General features: G+C 36.7%; 1 protein-coding gene across 6 annotated transcripts in view; it reads left to right on the top strand.

The window, feature by feature from the left end:
* rk (G-protein coupled receptor rickets) overlaps window positions 1-19243 on the top strand; it is a 48702-nt gene that overhangs the window by 21194 nt on the left and 8265 nt on the right. For 2 of the 6 annotated variants that reach the window (XM_002057463.4, XM_015169769.3), the window contains exons 2-14: window positions 1654-2685; window positions 3833-3904; window positions 6087-6230; window positions 6689-6832; window positions 8061-8132; window positions 8201-8272; window positions 12113-12181; window positions 14981-15118; window positions 15181-15321; window positions 15382-15447; window positions 15615-15758; window positions 15821-16188; window positions 16971-18779. In XM_002057463.4, coding sequence (XP_002057499.2) covers window positions 2048-2685; window positions 3833-3904; window positions 6087-6230; window positions 6689-6832; window positions 8061-8132; window positions 8201-8272; window positions 12113-12181; window positions 14981-15118; window positions 15181-15321; window positions 15382-15447; window positions 15615-15758; window positions 15821-16188; window positions 16971-18779 — 3877 coding nt within the window. In that variant the 5' untranslated portion in view covers window positions 1654-2047. Of the gene's footprint in view, window positions 1-1610; window positions 2686-3832; window positions 3905-6086; window positions 6231-6688; window positions 6833-8060; window positions 8133-8200; window positions 8273-12112; window positions 12182-14980; window positions 15119-15180; window positions 15322-15381; window positions 15448-15614; window positions 15759-15820; window positions 16189-16970; window positions 18780-19243 lie in introns of all 6 variants that reach the window. The other 4 variants (XM_015169771.3, XM_070208822.1, XM_015169770.3 and 1 more) reach the window with 4 other exon arrangements.

Here is a 19243-nt window from a genome sequence, read left to right on the forward strand (position 1 = left end):
GAGAACTCTATAAATTCTAAAATGTTTTGTGCACTATGAGATAATTATAAACAAGTGGCAACAGAGATTTCATCAGGTTGTCGCCAACCTGTGCAAACTCTTTCAAAAACTCATTAAACAACGTGGCAAATATTTAGTGTTTATAATCCATAATCGTAGCACATAAATATACAGCGATACGAATATTGTTTACAATTAGCAGAACCCACCACGGCTGAATATTTATGAATGAATTTGAACTCATAAATACAAAACAGATACGATTCGTGTGGATTATTTTTTTTTTTGCTTTGATTCAATCGAATTGATTCCAACCACAACAAGAACAATAATGGCATCAACGAGTCTCACAACTAGCCCTATTATGACATATATATCCGTTGTTGTTGTTGTTTTTTTAACATTTGCCATTGGCGAGGTCAGCGGCACATAAACATGTCATAAATCATTCGTTGAGAAGTGCGAGCCAAATGGAGGCGCGTTGCCAAGGATTAGGAGGGCATGGGGGCAGAAATGTCATTCATTTCCGCTGCTAAGGTAAGGGGATGGTGGGGGGTGGGGGGGGGAGGTCGCCTTCACATTTAATATCTTGACACTTGTGATATATTTGCTGTTAGTTTGTTCGTGTTTTTTAGCCATGGCTTTATCCCCGTTTTATCCCTGCTTTATTTACAATTCTAGCCCAATTTGAAGGGCCCATTGTAAGAATTCAAAAACTGTCAACAGCTTCATTAATTAACAGTCAGTGCAGCCAGTGTTGAGCAATGGGCGTGGTAACTGTCAAATTTGTCATTCATCAGCTGCGCTTTGTCCTGTGTCCTCTTGTCTTGTCTGCTTCTGTCGCTTCGTCTTCTTCTTCATCATCTGCTCCCTTTGTTTCTGACAGCAACAGCAACCCGTTGACAGTTGGTCGCTAAATGGCCCATTTTGGGGTTTCGAGCTGTGGTCGGTTATTTGCCTGCTTAAAATGTTTGTTTATTGTCTTTTAAGAACTGTGAAAAAAAATCATTTTTGTTTCTTAAGAAAACAAAATTTGTTAAAATAAAAGTATATAATATTAATATAATTATAATAATTTGAATTAATTATTTATAATAATTGAAGAGTGTGTAAATTTTAATGTATTTAGTGTTGAGCAACCTAGCTAGAAAACTTACAAAACTAAAAATCAAAATCAATATTAATCTAGAAAATGAACAATTTACAAAACAACGAGAACTTTGGGTATATTCTTGTCTGAATGTTGTAACCTCCAATAGTCAAACTGTATATTTGTAATTCATTTTTAGGGGACTTATTAATTACGATGCGTATAAGTATTATCATACAAGAGCACGTGTACGCCACATTACGTATACGCATAAAAGAAAAGTAGTTAATAAATGCCCCTGTGGAACTGCTTGAAAAAGTCAAATCCGCTCTCATTGAGTATATTGACACTTGGTCAGGTCGACGAGCACGATATATTCAAAAATGCAAATTTAAATATTGAAATATATTTTAAAAACGCGACATGTCTGAAGGGTATTTAAATCAATTTCGAGTAAATAAATTAGTTTCAATTATATCTGACGTGCAGCATATGTATATATGTATGTTTGTATAAACAGCGTCATCCAAGCAAGTAGAGAATTTCCGAAATTATTCCAAAAGCCTAGCAAATACCGTTAGCGACTGCAACTAAAAAAAGACATCGACTGTGAAGCGAAGCAAACGAAACGAAAAACCAACAAAATGCAAACACAATGAAATGCAGCTGAAGCAGAAAGTGAATGTAAATAAAATCAAATAAACACAAAACAAAATACAAAAGTGAGCGCAAAAAACGTGCAAGCCAACAAAAAAAATAATAACAACAAAACGACTAACGGCAACAGCTACAATAACAACAACGAGAACAACAACAACAAGGAGAGCGAAAAATCATGAGCGAGAAACGAATTGCGCACAAAACTGTCATCAAATGACAAATGCTTGACAGCATCAATCAGCAACTGCGACGGCGACTGCGACTGCGACTGCGACTGAGTTTAGAGCGGCGACAGAGATGGCAGCGCATAGCCGGCGCCGCCGCAAGCAAAAACGCAGCGACGCCGGCAGAGCAGTAACAAGAGTAGCAGCAGCAACTAGCATAACAGCGTTCGGTTTACAGCTGTCTATGCCGCCGCTGCTGCTGCTCACGTTGCTGTTAATGAGGACCACAACAGCGCTGTTGACGCCGACGTCTATGCATTTGAATGAAACCAAAGAAAATCGTGGCACAGCCAAGCAACTTAGCGGAATTAGTGTTAACAACATGTCCAGCACGCCCACAGCCACGCCAACAACCACACCCACTGCCACGCCCGTCGGCATTAGGGAGAACGTTATGCTACCCTCATCGGATCCAGAGCGTGAGGCGCAAATACTTTACGAGAAATCGCTGCAGGAATATCATGGCAAGGCAGCGGCAGCGGCAGCGGCTGCGGCTGCCAGCGCCAGCAGCAACGTCGATAGCAACGGTGTTAGCGGCAGCGGCAGCGGCAGCGCCACCAAGACAACTGCACGCAGTTTGCATAGCGTCTGCGAGCTGTGGCTGCTGAAGCACTGCCACTGCACCGGCAGTCTGGAGAATCTCAAGCTGAGCTGTCGCAGCATTGGCATCCTGGCGGTGCCTGTTAATTTGCCCAGCGAGGTTCTCTTTCTGTAAGTATAATGTACCTATCTATGCTAACATATATAGTTTCATTTTGTATAACAGCGTATGTTAATAAGTTTTATGTTACTTTTTTTATAGAATGAAATGCCATGTTCATTTATAATCTAATTTGCAATTTGGAAAACTCATCAATATGAACTTTAACCTCTATGCTACAGATATTTTTTAATTATCCTTTTACGGACCCAAATATGCCACAATATATAGATAGATATAGATTATAAAAATTAATGCCATCAGCTATTAAATACATTCTTTTTGTTTTCCTTGATTTATTTTATCCCAAATCTTACAAAAATTAAAGGCCCGTAATATAACTATTGATATTGAATGTTATTAAGCGTTTAATTACTAAGCGATTAGGGGGGAACGAGATAAAAGTATTTTGGCAGCCAAAATGCCAAAATGCCATTCGTATAATTACAAGTCAATTTCTTGGTGTTGTCGAAACGGTTTCTTTTTCATTATGTTTCTCTATTTTATTTATTTTTTTTTTGTCAATTCTGTTTTGGCATGCGGTTTAATCTAATTACACATACGCCACGTTGTGCGAGGTTTCACAATCGCACGCTTGAGCTTTGCTCGTATGTTAGTCACGTTTTGTTGCCACCAAAAAGAAACCACTCAAAGGAGTTTGGGCTCCCCGTTTTAGGTGGCCGCTGATTAATGGCCAAAGCGAACTGGCCATAAATAAATAAATAAATAAATTATTTATTAATTAACGCATCGCTTAGAGACAGTTTGAGTCATGGGCCATCAAATCTGGCTTTAAATATGACTGGCTGGAAAATATATATGTCTGTGGCAGGTTGCATTGCCAATTGCCAATTGTTGCCGCAGTTCATCTTCATTTTTCTGCCATTTTTCTGTTGCTTCTGTTAGCCTCGCAGTATGTTTTTTTGAATGCCTTTTACCATTTGATTGATGGCCTGCAGAAAGTTTTCGGGTCCAAATTTGGCAACGCTTAAGCAGACTTTTCTATTCATGATAATATTTTATTTGCCGTGCGAGTGGCTTATTGAAATTGATAGATGGGCCTTCGCGAAATGATATTTTCCTTGAGAACTAAGCTCCCGGAAACATATTAATTTGTTTATTATTTTGTTTCATTGCTGTTTTACTTTGCTCTTACAGAGATTTGGGTAACAACAATTTGACCAGACTGGAGGCCAATTCATTTTTCATGGTGCCACATCTCGAGGAGCTGTAAGTATAACCGTGGGAGGGACGGGCTTGGTAGAAACCCAAAAAGTTTATTACAAATGTTTACGAATTTTGACATGCAGGCAAGCAAGGGAAATAAGCCAAGAAAATATTACAGATACGAATATTATACATTTTACTAAAAATTATTTAATTTTTGTATACATTTTTGTAACTTTTCTATTTATATAAAAATATATAAATATATAAAGCAGATAATATAGAAGCATCAAAGCTAATGAACGCAAAACTTTATTACGAAGGCTTAGGACATTTTTAAATGTGGGCAAATAAAGAGAAACAAATCAAGAAAATTTGACAGATATTTTTCTGAAAATATGAAGATTTATAAATAAAATTGTATAACACTTAAAATAATATTCTTGGCTTAATTTTGTGTCCTATTTGATATTCTTGGCGAGGGCATTAAAATCCGACATCATCATGCATATACTATATATTCTAAATCAACCTCAACAGCCAGGTTGAAATAGAAGAAGAAAGATTGTTCAAACTCAGTTTTTACGGCCTTAACTATCCTCACATAGCTGCAAAAGGCAAATGTCTCCAATTAACTAATTAATTATTTAAAATATATTTATTTATATGCCCAATATGTATGCCCACTTTTAGACGTACATAAACCAGACATTTTAAAGTATTTAATGCGAGATCACAGATATATCAGCGGAATATGAAAACTGTTTTGGATCACTCAAAAATTATGACCAAAAATTTGTCAAGCATATTTAGTAAAAGAATATGCTTAAAAATTTCCAAGCCTTACGACTTGTATAATAAAAATAAATTCATTTCAAAAGAAAACTCTATTTTATTGTTTTCCAAATATTATTTTCACTGATTTCTCATAAAATAATGCTGAAAGATCAAAAAAAATAAGAAACCTAAGTGTATATAAATTGAATAAGAAAATCTTTTTAAATTATACCAAAACTCTATAAAAATATTTGCAGCTATTTTAGCCAAAATACACTTGAAAAATTGAAAAGAATCTAAATCTTTGTAATTAATAAGCACAGCTGATATAATAAATGGTGCTATTTGGCCTTCCAGGCTTCCAGGCTCCACTCAAGCCACATAGTATTAGTCACACACATACACACAGAGACCCTCCCCTCACCCGGTCCGTTGTTTAATGCCTCAAACCGCAAGTCATTGCCGTCGCCCCCATATTTTCCACGCCCACTTTTTAATCTGTATACCAAGAGGCCAGGGGCGATTGTTTCAAAACACAAAAAATTATATGAAAAAAAACAAAGGCGACAAAAACATGGCGCAAACTTTCATTGTTGCCTGTCATGAGCGCTGTGGCTCATTACTCAATTTCACAGTGTAGTCGCCTGCTACCCAACCCCCGCCGTACCCTAACCTGTCCCTCTTACGAAAAAAAAAATCACAGCGGTCAGTTGTGGACAAGGAGTTTAGACAGGACAGTGACTGTGCCCATGCCCAGCTATATAAATTACTTGATCATGTTTTATACATACACTCAGAGAATATACTATAAAATACCAAATAAAGATAAATACAAATATAACTAAATATTAATAAGCACGAAGTTCTTAAGCTAGAAAGGAAATTCTTATTTTAAGAAGTTTATTTTAATGCCAAAATTCATAAGTACAAGATTCAAATACAATTTATTACTGTAGTAGGAAAATTGTGTATATTTATTGAGATTGGTTATTCATGTTCTACTTAATTCAAGTTTTTTCCAATTTTTTACTTAAAAGTACCTCACACTCAAAGCCTTCATTCAGCATAGTTAAGATTATTTTATGTATGCAAATTCTTGATATATTTATACAAATATATTAATCAAGCTGTCCTTTCTTATCCGTTTATTTTTAACATTTATTAAAATTGAAAATCATTAATTTTTCAAGTTGAATTTAAGAAACTGCGTGAATGAAGGGAAATTTAAGACAGAAAGGAAATAACTTCCAAGAATGTGATTTCCGTAGGGGAAGTTCCTAAATTCAAAACGATCTAAAAATACATTTTTCTCTTAGTGTATAGATATATATGTGTATATGTGTGTGAATTTCAGCGACTTTGCTGGATTAATTACTCAGGCTGTTATCCTTGCGATTTCCTGCACTTTCGACTTTCGCCTTACGACTTTTGTTGACCAAGGGAAGGTTTTTTTTCGTTCTATTTGCAGAACTTTGTCGGACAATAGCATCATTAATATGGATCCGTATGCGTTTTACGGTTTGGCCAAATTGAAGCGTTTAAGTTTGCAAAATTGCGGCCTTAAAGCACTCGCGCCACATTCCTTTCAAGGACTCAGCCAGCTTGTCAGCCTGTAAGTATTAAATGCCAACTCAAATTGTTGTTGTATTTTCCTTTGTAGCTATTTGTGTGTGTATGTGTGTGTGTGTGTGTGTGTGTGTGTGAGCGAGTGTGTGTGCGTGTGTATCTATTTAATGTTTGCTTTTAAGCGTTGCCAGCGCCTTCGAGAAAGGATGCCGCCGCAGGCTGAAGGCAGACGCCTGCAGGATCAATTAGTACGCTTGCTGCCATTTAGTTTGCTGACTGTGCACACACACACACACACACACATACACATACATATACACGTACTGCAAGCAATTACACGCTATTTTGTTCATATTTTACGCTTTCCCATTTCCTTTACTCACTTCGTTGTGCAATCGTTCAAAAACAAATGCATATATATCCACATATATATATATGAAAAATTACACCCGACACCGCCTGCACCGCCACCGCCACCACCAACCCAACCCCCCCGCGGCACAGTCAATTGAACGGCAACGCCTTGGTCAGCCTGGATGGCAACTGTTTGGGCAACCTGCAACAGCTGCGCACCCTGCGCCTCGAAGGGAATCTCTTCTATCGCATTCCAACAAACGCTTTGGCCGGACTCAAAACACTCGAAGCACTGTGAGCGTTTATTTTATTCTTATTTCGTTAATTTTTTATTTTTAATTATTGTGCATGTTTTAATTATTTAATTCTCGCATTTGCTGCCAATTCAAATTAATATTCCCAATCGTAATCAAATTGTATGTCCATTTAATTATGCATTGCATTCTGTTCCATTTTTAGCTAGTTCCGTTTTTATTTTTGTTTGTTTATTTTTTTTTTTTGGTTTAGTTTTGGCTGTCTGCATAATTTTGCATGTGCAATTAGCAAATTTGCTTTTGGTGGCTGAAATATTTATTCCATGTGCGGTTTTTAGCTGTGCGTATTTGGGCTTTAATTGAAATGAATCATGTGAAATTGCTAATGCGTTGACAAAAGCTCTGACAATAAGCCAACAATTAGTTAGTGACAGCATTTTTGCCAAATTATTTGCATATTAGGAATTTCATGTTTATTAATTTGTGTGGCATACTTTTGGGCGCTGTCTTATATTCGATGTTCAGATGAGTTCGCGATTTTTGTGCCACATCAATTTATCATTCGCATCTTGCAAAACATTAAACATTTCATTACTATAAAATACTATTACTAAAATAAATTCTCATAAATGTCAGAATGATAATTAAATTAAACAATTGATTTAATATATTAATTTTTAATCTAATGTTGATTTTGGCAACCTTTCCATTTTGGTTAGATAAATTATTTAATTCTTTATCTTAAAACTAGTTTCTATTTAAAAGCTGAAACACACATTTTTATCTTCTATAACAACAAGCATATTTATAACTATAAGATACTTTTTATATATTTAAAAAAATACTTATCTGAAATCCTCTTATATATTTATTTACAGAATAGATTATTTTTTAATCTAAAGGGTTTTGTTTTATTTTCAAGCTGAAATCGCATATTAATCTCACATTGAGCATTATTCAATTTAAATGAATAGCTTAATAGCGCACTAATTCCCAGTAATCTACTTAAATTATAACCACGCTCAATTATGATATATCATTTATTTAATGCGCATGTTTTTAACTCCAATTTTGAATCGTTAAAAGAAACTCATTTACAATTTCTAACCATAACTTAGGAACTTGGTCAATTGCTCATCTCTATGTGGTCTATAAAAAGTTGAATAATAACTGAAAGCAGTTGTCCATAAAATACACGAACACTCATTATTTCTCCACTTTCTCTCTCTCGCATTTTCTCTCTCTCAACCATAATGCGAAATATTTAGCAATTTGGGCAGCAATTTGTTGACAATAATAAACGATGAGGACTTTCCACGAATGCCAAATTTGATCGTGCTGTAAGTAGAACACCATCCTATAAATTGATTACCTATATATTTTGTAAATCATATTATTTATTTAACAGTCTACTGAAGCGAAATCAAATCATGAAAATCTCTGCGGGCGCTCTCAAGAATTTAACGGCCTTAAAAGTTTTGTAAGTAACCCAAATACTTTAAGAACTTCATATAAGCACACACACATATATATATACATATATATACATATGTATAGTATACATACACAAACACACACATACATGACATGACAGAACAGAACCGGATGTTACGGCATGGGACAGACAACCCATGGAGTGACCCACAAAATTGCAAGTGATATTCAAGTTAAATAAAATGAAATACTAATAGAACTTCGAATACACTTTGCAAATGTTATTACCAGGAAAGCTTAAAAACAATATTTGAAGTTAGTTAACAAATGATGAATTAATTATTTTATGAAACAGCTGAAAGACAAATATTTAGAGCATACTATGATATAACAGTTAAAAAAAAAAAATAAATAAATAAACTACATATAAAAAGTTTAATATAATTAAATGAAAACATAGATAGTAAGTAGAGCGCTCGTTTGCAATAATAGTTTAAATAAAATAAATAAAAACAAAAATCAATAAAAAAGTTTTAATAATATATGGCGAGTAGAAATCTGTTAGAGTACGCTTAAAATAGTAGCTAAAAGAACAAATATACAAAAATAAAAAATTAAATCGTTGAAAATAGTAACTAAAAAATAGGTATTAAAAAAATCAAGGTGTAAAATATAAGTAAACACGTTTGGAACCAACACAACACAACAAACAATAATTTATGATCAAGCTAAAATATCTAGACATTATTCTGTTGAAAGAGCGCTCAAAGAGCGCTAAAAACAAATATGGAAAAGCATGCGGAATTTTGTGGACACCAAAAAAAATAAAAGATTACAAAATATAAACTTAAACTATAATTTTTAAATGAATCAGTAAACCTCTAATTTCCCAACATAAATTCAAAGTTTTTAGGATTGGAAAAGAAAATTAAAAAAAGTTTCTTAAATTAATAATGTCACAGATATTTATTTTATTTTCTACTAACTCTTTTTATATATATTTATTTATTTATTTTAGTATATTTTTCTTAATTTTTATTTATATTTTATTTTATATTTTAAAATCTCTAATATAACATCACACTAAAGAGTATTTTTTTTTTGTGAAAACTTGCTGCAAAACAAACTTCATATGAAAGTTTCAATCCTTGAGAACGTAAACAGCAGCAAGTTGAAGTGCAAGTGGAAATGGAGTTCATCCGTTTCATTTCTTTTGGTGCCTCGTAAACGTTGAAAGTGTGTGTAAAAGATGAAAAAATGGGTATGTTCTTTTTGTACAAATGTATGTAACAGGCAGTAGGGGGCTTCTCTTACACTTCAAAGTATATGTCGGCACAACAAGCCGAGTCGAGTCCGTTCGCCACGAACAAGATATATTCGAAGAAATACAAAATATATATTCATGAATACTATACGTAGTTTTCTCCAAACTTTTCTTCAGTTGCTTAATATCGCTGTCTTTATTTTAAATCACACGTTTTTGGATTAAGAAAAGATTTCAAAGGATTTCTATCGAAGCCCTAAAAAAAATCAATGCAAGTTTATCTTTGGCACGCCCAAGCTTAAATTCCCTTTCCGATATTGCCCTTTTGGAGATATCTGAGAATAGTGAAGCCCGAAAACTTGGAGTTTGATGAAAATATCTTGGAAAACTGACAATTTTGCCATGGCAGCTTTGTGTTTATGGGGTATGGTAAAAAAAATACAAATTTCAAGAGGCCTCTCATTTAGTTATATGCTTAAATATCAAGTCCCTATCTTGATGCCCTGTAAAGCATAAAATTTCAGCTTGAAGCTGAGCAAAGGGTATCTTTTGGTCCGGCATTTTTGACTAAAGCGTTTCTGTTTATTTTTGGGGCATGGCTCGAATAAATTTCAATTCTTGGAGCAAAGCGTGGAAAACTTTATTTTTTAAGCGTTGCGACAGCTTAAATTGTCGACGTAGCGACGCCGCTGCTGGCGTCGCAGTCACCGCCGCAGTCACCGTCGCAGTTGTCGTCGCTGTTGCTGCAGCTGTTTACCGCAAATTTTTGGCTTTTGCATTGCATACTTTGGGGGCGGGCGCATAAAGTGCCGTTAGCCAAGCTCGAGGGCTGCAGACGATGACAAATATGCAAATTTATGTTGCGGCTGACAGACGTGGGAACTAAACTAAACAGACAAACTGCACAGGGGACATGCGGCAGACGTGGGAGCCGTGGGAGCGTACGTGCAACTGTATAAGAAGAAGAATGCATCAAGTGAAAGTGAAAAACTTTTGCCGTGCAACGCGTAAATCTGTGTTGAAAGTATCAAGAAATTTTCCGTATGCATATTCCTACAGATTTATGAGTTTTTTCAACTCAGACTCTGCCGCACGAAGCCAACCAACAGCCGATACCGCACCCACCCGCCAACCCGCTACCCCTTAAGTTGCGTGTCTGTAACGCGTTCGCCAAGTGAAAGTTGCGCGAGTTTTGTTTTAATGCTAGTCACGCATATTGAAGGATAGTGAAATGAACTGATGTTACGGTTACGGGAGAGGGGTGGGGGGATGTACACGTATTAATACATTTAATAGAGGGCGGGACTGAAAAAAAGCATATGTATGATAGAAAAAATTGTATTAAAAAAATGCATTAAAATATTAGCGAAAAAGGTTTCTAATTTAATTCAAAAAAGGAATAATAAAATTCCAAAAAAAAAAAAATAAAACAATGAAGCAAATCGGACAAAACTTTAAGCTTCACCAAAAAAAATCTTTGGATCGCACTTGCCACCGAGAAAGCATTGATTTTGCGAAAAGTGTGAAAAACTATGAAAGTGAGCTTGAAGCCGATCGGATGGTAAAGAAAAAAGTTGTATACAAACGTGTTTCGCGATTTTTCCACACATACGAGTGGAATTTTCCGCTCCTTCATAAGATAACGACAGTGAATGCGCTGTGCGTTGATCAGTCAGTCAATAAGTCAGTTAGTCAGTCGGTCCTTCAGTCTGTCAGTCAGGATAAATAGTTTTATATACTGAGAAAATACATTATATTGTGTATTATAATAAAAATGGTCTAGTTACTTTTGAATTTTCAAAGTTAATAATTTTTACTTAAAACGTTAAAATTATATTTTTATAAATACAATTAATATATAATTATTGTGTTATTCTACATAATTTATATAAATTATATAAAATATGAATAAAGTAATAAAATAATTTTTACTTAAAACGTTAAAATTCTATTTTTATTAATACAATTAATATATAATTATTGTGTTATTCTACATATTTTATATAAATTATATACATAAATTATGTAAAATATGAATAAAGTAATAAAGAATTATGTAAATATAAGCATATATTTAAAAAAAAAATTGTATGTATGAATAGAAAACCCTATTTAAAATGTTTAAAAATAATATAATATTTATTTTCAACGTTGTTTAAGTTATTGTAAATTATTTACAATGGGAAGTGTTTATCCCAAAATGAGCTATAAATTTCAAACACATGTACATATCATTTAACAGAAACACTTTGAATTTACATATTTGTGCATATATTTTTTATATTTTTACCCTCACGTATAATTGAAATCAATGCACTTTGTTTGAAACTAAACTTTATATATTCATGCATAAATTTGCATCCCACACACACACACACACACACACATTGACACACATATATTGTTGAGGGTGTCCCTGGGTCATCCAATCAGAATGTTTAGCTACGTGCGGACACGTACTGAGATTGAGATTGGACCCACGAAATGCGAAGAGCGCAATGCAAATGCACAGTCGGGCGACTCACAGAACGAATCACGATATTTATAAACGATATTTGAGATGTGCTTCAATAATAATTTTATGTTTCACTCTTCTTCTTTGCCAATGCTTTTTCTTTCTAGAGAACTGGATGATAATTTGATAAGCAGCTTGCCGGAGGGACTTGGCAAATTGCCGCAGCTGCAGGAGCTGTAAGTATTAACACCTGGTGCCAAACATAGATTGAAACCTTGGAAAAGGTTTGCTGCCGAGACAGGGGAAGTGCTTTGGCTTAGGAGGGGTATGTTGTAAAGTAGAGTAAAGACCGCTACAATTTGCTGCATTGTTAAGTTGGCAGCACAACATTTGCTACTTTGTCAGGCGGCAAACAAGCGGAAACCAAAAATCATAACGCGTCATTACTTTGCGAATTTACGGTGCTGTCCCCTCCCAGCACAACCCCTTCCACTAGTAGAAGCTCTAAGCAACTACCCCCCTCGGTCTGCAGTTGCCGACACATCCTGTAGCCATTGCGAATGCAACTGTAAAAAAAGTGGAGAGTAAAAGTCTATTTACTCTATCATGAGGTTTGTAAAAAACCGTAATAAGAAGGACTGGAATAAGAGAGAGAAAAAGAGAAAGAGTGTGAATTGGGTAAAGAGGAAGTTGGATAAGGGGAGATAGTTGAAGATAGTGAAAGTAACTCATACCTAGAAACATTACAATATTTATCGATATTTCAAGCATTAAAAACAATATTCATAACTGAATATTAACATTTAGATGTTTTTTTTTGAAAAATCTCATCTTTAGGACCATTATAAAAATATCGATAATCGATACCAAACTAATTGTTAACAACCACTGCTAAAACATTACAAAAATAATACCGAAATTAATAATTATCTACTTATCATTATATAAATCATATTATTTTAAAAGTTATAGAAATCATATATTTTCAGCTTTAATATGTTAGATTATCAAGAAAAATGTAGATTTTCAATTTAACAAAATTGTTCAATAACACGAAAATATTGCCATTTGAGCTGACATTGTCGATATAAATAAATTCATAGATATATCGATATATAATCGATATAAACGGGCATTATCGGCATAATCGATGCGAGTATAATAACAATATACTGATATCCAAAAGTACGATAATTTTTTTTATTTATACTGGTATTATCGGCAGAATCAATTGAATATCGACATATTTATATTTTTATAAATTAACAATATTATCGTATTTAAAAAAATTAATGTTTTTTAATAGTTGCAGCGTAAATATGTCATCAAATTACTATATAAATATATTTATAGACAATCTTTTATGCCAATTACAATAATACTTACTAGAGGGTATTTGAAACTCTTCATTTCAATAAGATTTTATTCTGGTCGCAGTTGCATTTTTTTGTTGCCACACGCACTTCCTGCCAGTGGCAACTGCGGCAACTGTGGCAACTGGCGACTGTCATTGGAATCGTTGACATCGTTGCGACAGTTTTTGCCTCTTGCAACGTTTCTCAAATGTCTCCCCAAGGAAATTCAATTTCTGGTAAACAGGATAATTATGAGCATGTTAAATGTTGCGATAAAAGCCACGCTGCGTTGCACTCACCCAAGCCAGCTGAAGCAACTGCTATCCCCATGATTGGGGAATTAAACTGGCAAATAAATTCGTTTCGGGTGGATGGAGTGGCCTGGGGGCGTGGCCGTTGAGAAATCTTGCACTTTTTCTTGGCTCACATGTGATGCGGTTTTTATTTTTATTTTATTTCTATTTTTTTTTTTACCCACAAGCAAGAAAAACAAATTTAAAAGGATTAAAAACATTTTGTAGTACTTGCACTTTGTTGACTGCCAAGCAGAGTTAACTGTTTCTTAGTGGGAAGCCAAATGAAACCAAAAAAAAAAGAAATGAAAATAAAAATAAAATGAAAAGCCAGGCAATAAATTAAGCCAATAAACTCTGAGATTTGCTACAAACTTGTGCTAGCAACCGAAAAGCAAAATAATATTTTAAAAGTAGACATCAAATGTGCAAAATTAAGAGAACGGCAAACAAGAATTAAGCGGTAAAAAGATTGTATTTGTTAGTTATATATTATATATCATAAAATTATTAAGCAAGCATACGTTAAGCTTAAAATATAAATGAATTTTAACAAAAAGGCTATCGAGCTAATTATTTAATCATTTTACAATTTCAAAAATAAGTTTTTTTAATATTTTCATATTTTAGATTCCCAAATTAATGACAAACAATAGTTTAAAATTTACGAATACATATTTTTTAATGCATTTTAAATTATAACCAATATTTTTTATAAATTTTAGGGCTACATTTTTATATATTAAAAAGTATATATATTCAAAGTTGAAAGTTGAAAGGCTAAGAAGCACAATTTTTAATATTATAATAATACAATAATAATAATATTGTTATTTATTTTATAAAAAATGTTCAATATGTAACAATAATAGAATAATAATAATATTATTATTATTATTTGTTTAAATCAAAATTAGAATTTAAAGTTTATTTGAAATATTTATAATCAACATTTTTAATTATGAAAGCTAAACAAAATAGTACAATTTCTAAAATTACTCAATTTTATACCTTGTATATGTCATCTGTGCTTAGGTGCCTTGAAATGAATTTTTTTTATACGTTTCCTAGAAAGCCTTCACCTTAAATGTTGACTCACCAAGAAGAACACTCTTTTCAAGTTTCTGGAAAATGTTCGCAAGTGCATTTCCTGAATGTTGGCCAAGAAAAACCAAAAGACGATAACAAAATGAGCGCCAAAAAAGAAAAAATATATATATTTATATATATTGTGCACTGATTTTATGCGTGGCAGTTGTCTTGGTAGCTGGCCAACTTGACTTTCAAACGCAGCTGCAACGCGGCAAGTGTCAAGTGGCACTTGCCAACAGAGTGCATTTACTAGATACACGCTTGCATCTCACAGATACATATCTATCTTTTGCAGGTCCATGACGAGCAATCGCCTGCGCTGGATAAACGATACGGAACTTCCACGCAGCATGCAGATACTGGATCTGCGCGCGAATCCTCTATCCACGATTACAACAGGAGCCTTTCGCGGCATGTCTAAGCTAAGAAAGCTGTAAGTACCCGGTGTTAAAGCCAGCCTGTGACAATTTATTTATATATATTTTACAATTCCAGTATACTCTCCGATGTGCGCACTTTGCGTAACTTTCCTGAACTGGAGGCCTGCCATGCGCTAGAAATACTTAAGCTGGATCGTGCGGGCATTCAGGAGGTGCCATCGAATCTGTGTCGTCAAACACCAAGACTGAAGAGTTTGTAAGCTAATGAAATAAAGCATTCATATAATGTCTGATCTAATATTGTAATTGCCTTTAGAGAACTTAAAACCAATTCCCTGAAAAGCATCCCAAATTTAAGTAGCTGCAGAGACTTAAGGCTGTTGTGAGTATATCAACTAGATTTGGGTCCGTAATAATATTAATAAATAAATATTTGAAGTGAAAGCTAATGTTCCTTTGCGCTTAATATTTTAAATACATGCCCATCTCTAGTATACATCCAACCTTCTCTACGTGCATTGCTATAACTTACAATATCTTTCTATTCAGAGATCTATCGAGTAACCAAATCGAGACGCTGCAAGGTCGACCTTTTCATGGACTCAAGCAGCTGCATGATTTGCTGCTCTCCTACAATCGTATCAAGACACTGCCGCAGGATGCCTTTCAGGGCATACCCAAACTACAATTGCTGTGAGTATATGCGAAACTCTTTCATTAATCTCTAAACACTAGCCAACATGTTTTATGCACAGCGATCTGGAGGGCAATGAGATAGTCCATATACACAAGGATGCGTTTGCTGCCTTCACAGCTCTGGAGGATCTCAATTTGGGAAATAATATCTTCCCACATCTACCGGAGGCGGGTCTACGCGCTTTGCTACACCTGAAGACGTTTAATAATCCGAAATTGCGTGAATTCCCACCGCCCGATACGTTTCCACGCATCCAAACATTGATTCTGTCCTATGCGTATCATTGTTGCGCTTTTCTGCCTCTGGTGGCCATGTCCGCCCAGCGCAAAACCTCACAGGTGCAGGAGGCGGTGCTATTTCCATCCGATGCAGAGTTTGACATGACCCTGTGGAACAACAGCATGATGAACATTTGGCCGCAGATGCGTGCGTAACACATTTAAAATCGTAATATTCTGTTCTGTTATGCCCTACCAGTTGTAAATTCAACTCTATCTACATGCTCTAAAGGAGTATATTGTCCGTAAAATGCATTTTTATCCAAAGATATAGATTACAAATAGATACTATGACCCACAAGATATGGTTCTTGGCTTTGTGCACGGCTGATACCAATGCCTTTCCCTTTAGTTGAACTCTCTCTATGAACTCAGATTCGGACTCGAACTAGAGATGGGCATGGGACGTGTTTTTCTTCAAGGCACAATGTTTCCCGTACAGCAAAATCTAACCATATAATCAGAATCGAGCACAGTCGACAGTTCGCAAGTTTCATTTAAGAATCTTAAACACAGCTTTTCCGTGTATTTCGATGAAAACAAGACAAAAATAATAAAATAAGATACATGAAGTAAGATTGATATTTAGTTAGTTTCCATTCTTAAATTTAAGAAATTGCGTATTTTACAGCTTCTCAAGATAAGACAGAATTTAAAATTCTGGTTTCCAATCGAATTGGTTACAAGCTGTTTTATAACTTTTGTGGTAATAGATATTCAGTATACTAGTCTGAGGGTTGAACTTGCCAAATGAGCTCCTTTAAATATCAAATCAAAATATTTGTAATAGACACAGTTGTAGTCCAACAAGCCCTATAACTTAAAAGGCTTATTGTAGCCCTTTTTAAGTCGCCTTTATATAGCGAACAGAGTATTGCGCAATCCGTTTTATCTGGGTGCAAGTTTCTTACTTATTTGTTCTTCTTGCAGACAATCTTAGCAAACAGCTGGGCGCTGCGATGCACGATCTGTGGGACTCGCCGCTGAACAACTACAATCTAAATGAGGATCTGCAGCAGTCGCCGACGGGCAGCCAATCGGCTAGCAGCTATATGGAAGAATATTTCGATGAGCATGATGTGAGCGGGCCCGGCACCGGCTATGGCTTTGGCACCGGTCTGTTTAGTGGCATTACAGCAGATGATCTGCAGCCGGGCTCGGTTCAGTGTTTGCCCATGCCGGGTCCATTTCTGCCCTGTGCAGATCTCTTCGACTGGTGGACATTGCGCTGCGGTGTTTGGGTCGTCTTTCTGCTGGCGCTGCTAGGCAATGGCACCGTTGTCTTTGTGCTGGTCTGTTCCAGATCGAAAATGGATGTACCAAGATTTCTGGTTTGCAATCTGGCCGCCGCGGATTTCTTTATGGGCATCTATCTGGGCATTTTGGCCATTGTGGATGCGGCTACGTTGGGTGAATTTCGAATGTTTGCGATACCCTGGCAAATGTCGCTGCTCTGCCAGTTGGCTGGCTTTCTGGCGGTGCTCAGCTCGGAGCTGTCTGTCTACACGCTGGCAGTGATTACGCTGGAGCGCAACTATGCCATCACCCATGCGATACACCTGAATAAGCGCTTGTCCCTGCGCCAGGCGGGCTACATCATGAGCGTTGGCTGGATCTTTGCTCTCTGCATGGCGCTTCTACCGCTGCTCGGCGTCTCCGATTATCGCAAGTTTGCCGTTTGCCTGCCCTTTGAGACGACCACGGGCGTTGCCAGTTTGACCTATGTGATTAGCCTGATGTTCATCAATGGCTGCGCCTTTCTCACCCTTATGGGCTGCTATCTGAAGATGTATTGGGCGATACGCGGCAGCCAGGCCTGGAATACGAATGATTCGCGCATTGCCAAGCGCATGGCATTACTGGTCTTTACGGACTTCCTCTGCTGGTCACCCATTGCGTTCTTTTCTATAACCGCGATTTTTGGACTGCAGCTCATCTCGCTGGAGCAGGCCAAGATCTTTACGGTGTTCGTGTTGCCGCTGAACAGCTGCTGCAATCCGTTTCTGTATGCCATCATGACGAAACAGTTCAAAAAGGATTGCGTCACGCTCTGCAAGCACTTCGAGGAGACACGCGTCGTTGGCGGCGGCGCCACTGCAGCGGCACGTGCCGCACGTGGCAAGCGTGGCGGTGAGCTGCCGCCGCCGCTGCTGCCTGCTACTGCCACTGCGGCAACTGCTGCTGGTGTGGCACATCCGCCTGGATGCCGCTGCCTGCGCATGCTGCCCAGCGAGATGCCCAACTGGCACAAGATGGAGCAGACGACGCCGACATTGTGGCAGCGTCTCAAGCGTTTGTGTTGCGGTCAGCGACAGCGGCGTAAGCAGCGACGTCAGCCGCAGCAGCGACGTCAACGCGCCTACACCGCCGCCGCTGCCAATCCGTATCAGTATCAGTTCGCGGAGTTGCGGCAGCAGCGCAAGAATCGAGCCAGCTCCATATCCAGCGAGAACTTTTGCAGCTCGCGCAGCTCCAGCTGGCGCCATGGCGCCAACTCTTCAACGCCGGCGCCGCAGTCGAACTGCAGCATGCCGCTGAAGCTGATGGAGCCGGGCCAGAGCCACACGCACGGACGGCGCAGGCATTCCGCCTGGCTGATCACGCGCAAGACCTCACAGGACTCGAATTTGTCCAGCTCCCGCAACGATTCGTCCGCATCGGCCACTACAGCCAGCACCTCAACATTCCGGCTGTCGCGTTCCAGTGCCGGCAGCAGCACGCCGTTGCCCTCGATAATAGGTGAGTCGACTGCATTATTGTACAACCACACTTGCATAAAACACACTTAAATCTAACGAGGGAGCTTTAACAGCAAGCAAAAAATTTTGGAGTTTGTTCATAGAGGGAAAGCTTGAAAATCCTCTCTATTATTCCTTACCTGAAATATTAATCAGCCTTTCTATATAAAATTTAATCAAAAGCTACTTTATAACAAGTATTAGATTAATTCCAAAGAAGACTCCGGCAATATTTATAAGCATTTGGCCACAGTTAGACAGACAAGTTGAAAATACTGAAATTGTCCTGGGGCTGGATTAATCAATTAGGCAAATGCCTTAATGCAATTCTGAACGCAGAGCAGAGATGCTGTTAAAAAATTAATCCAATTCATTTAAACAAATATCATTGCTCTAACACACAAAATGCAGCAAAGCTCTTAAAGATGAATCCTATTTTTGAGCCTTGTTTATTGCAACCAATTT

Source organism: Drosophila virilis, chromosome 4 (assembly GCF_030788295.1).
Source record: "Drosophila virilis strain 15010-1051.87 chromosome 4, Dvir_AGI_RSII-ME, whole genome shotgun sequence".
NCBI classification, from domain to species: Eukaryota; Metazoa; Arthropoda; class Insecta; order Diptera; family Drosophilidae; genus Drosophila; species Drosophila virilis.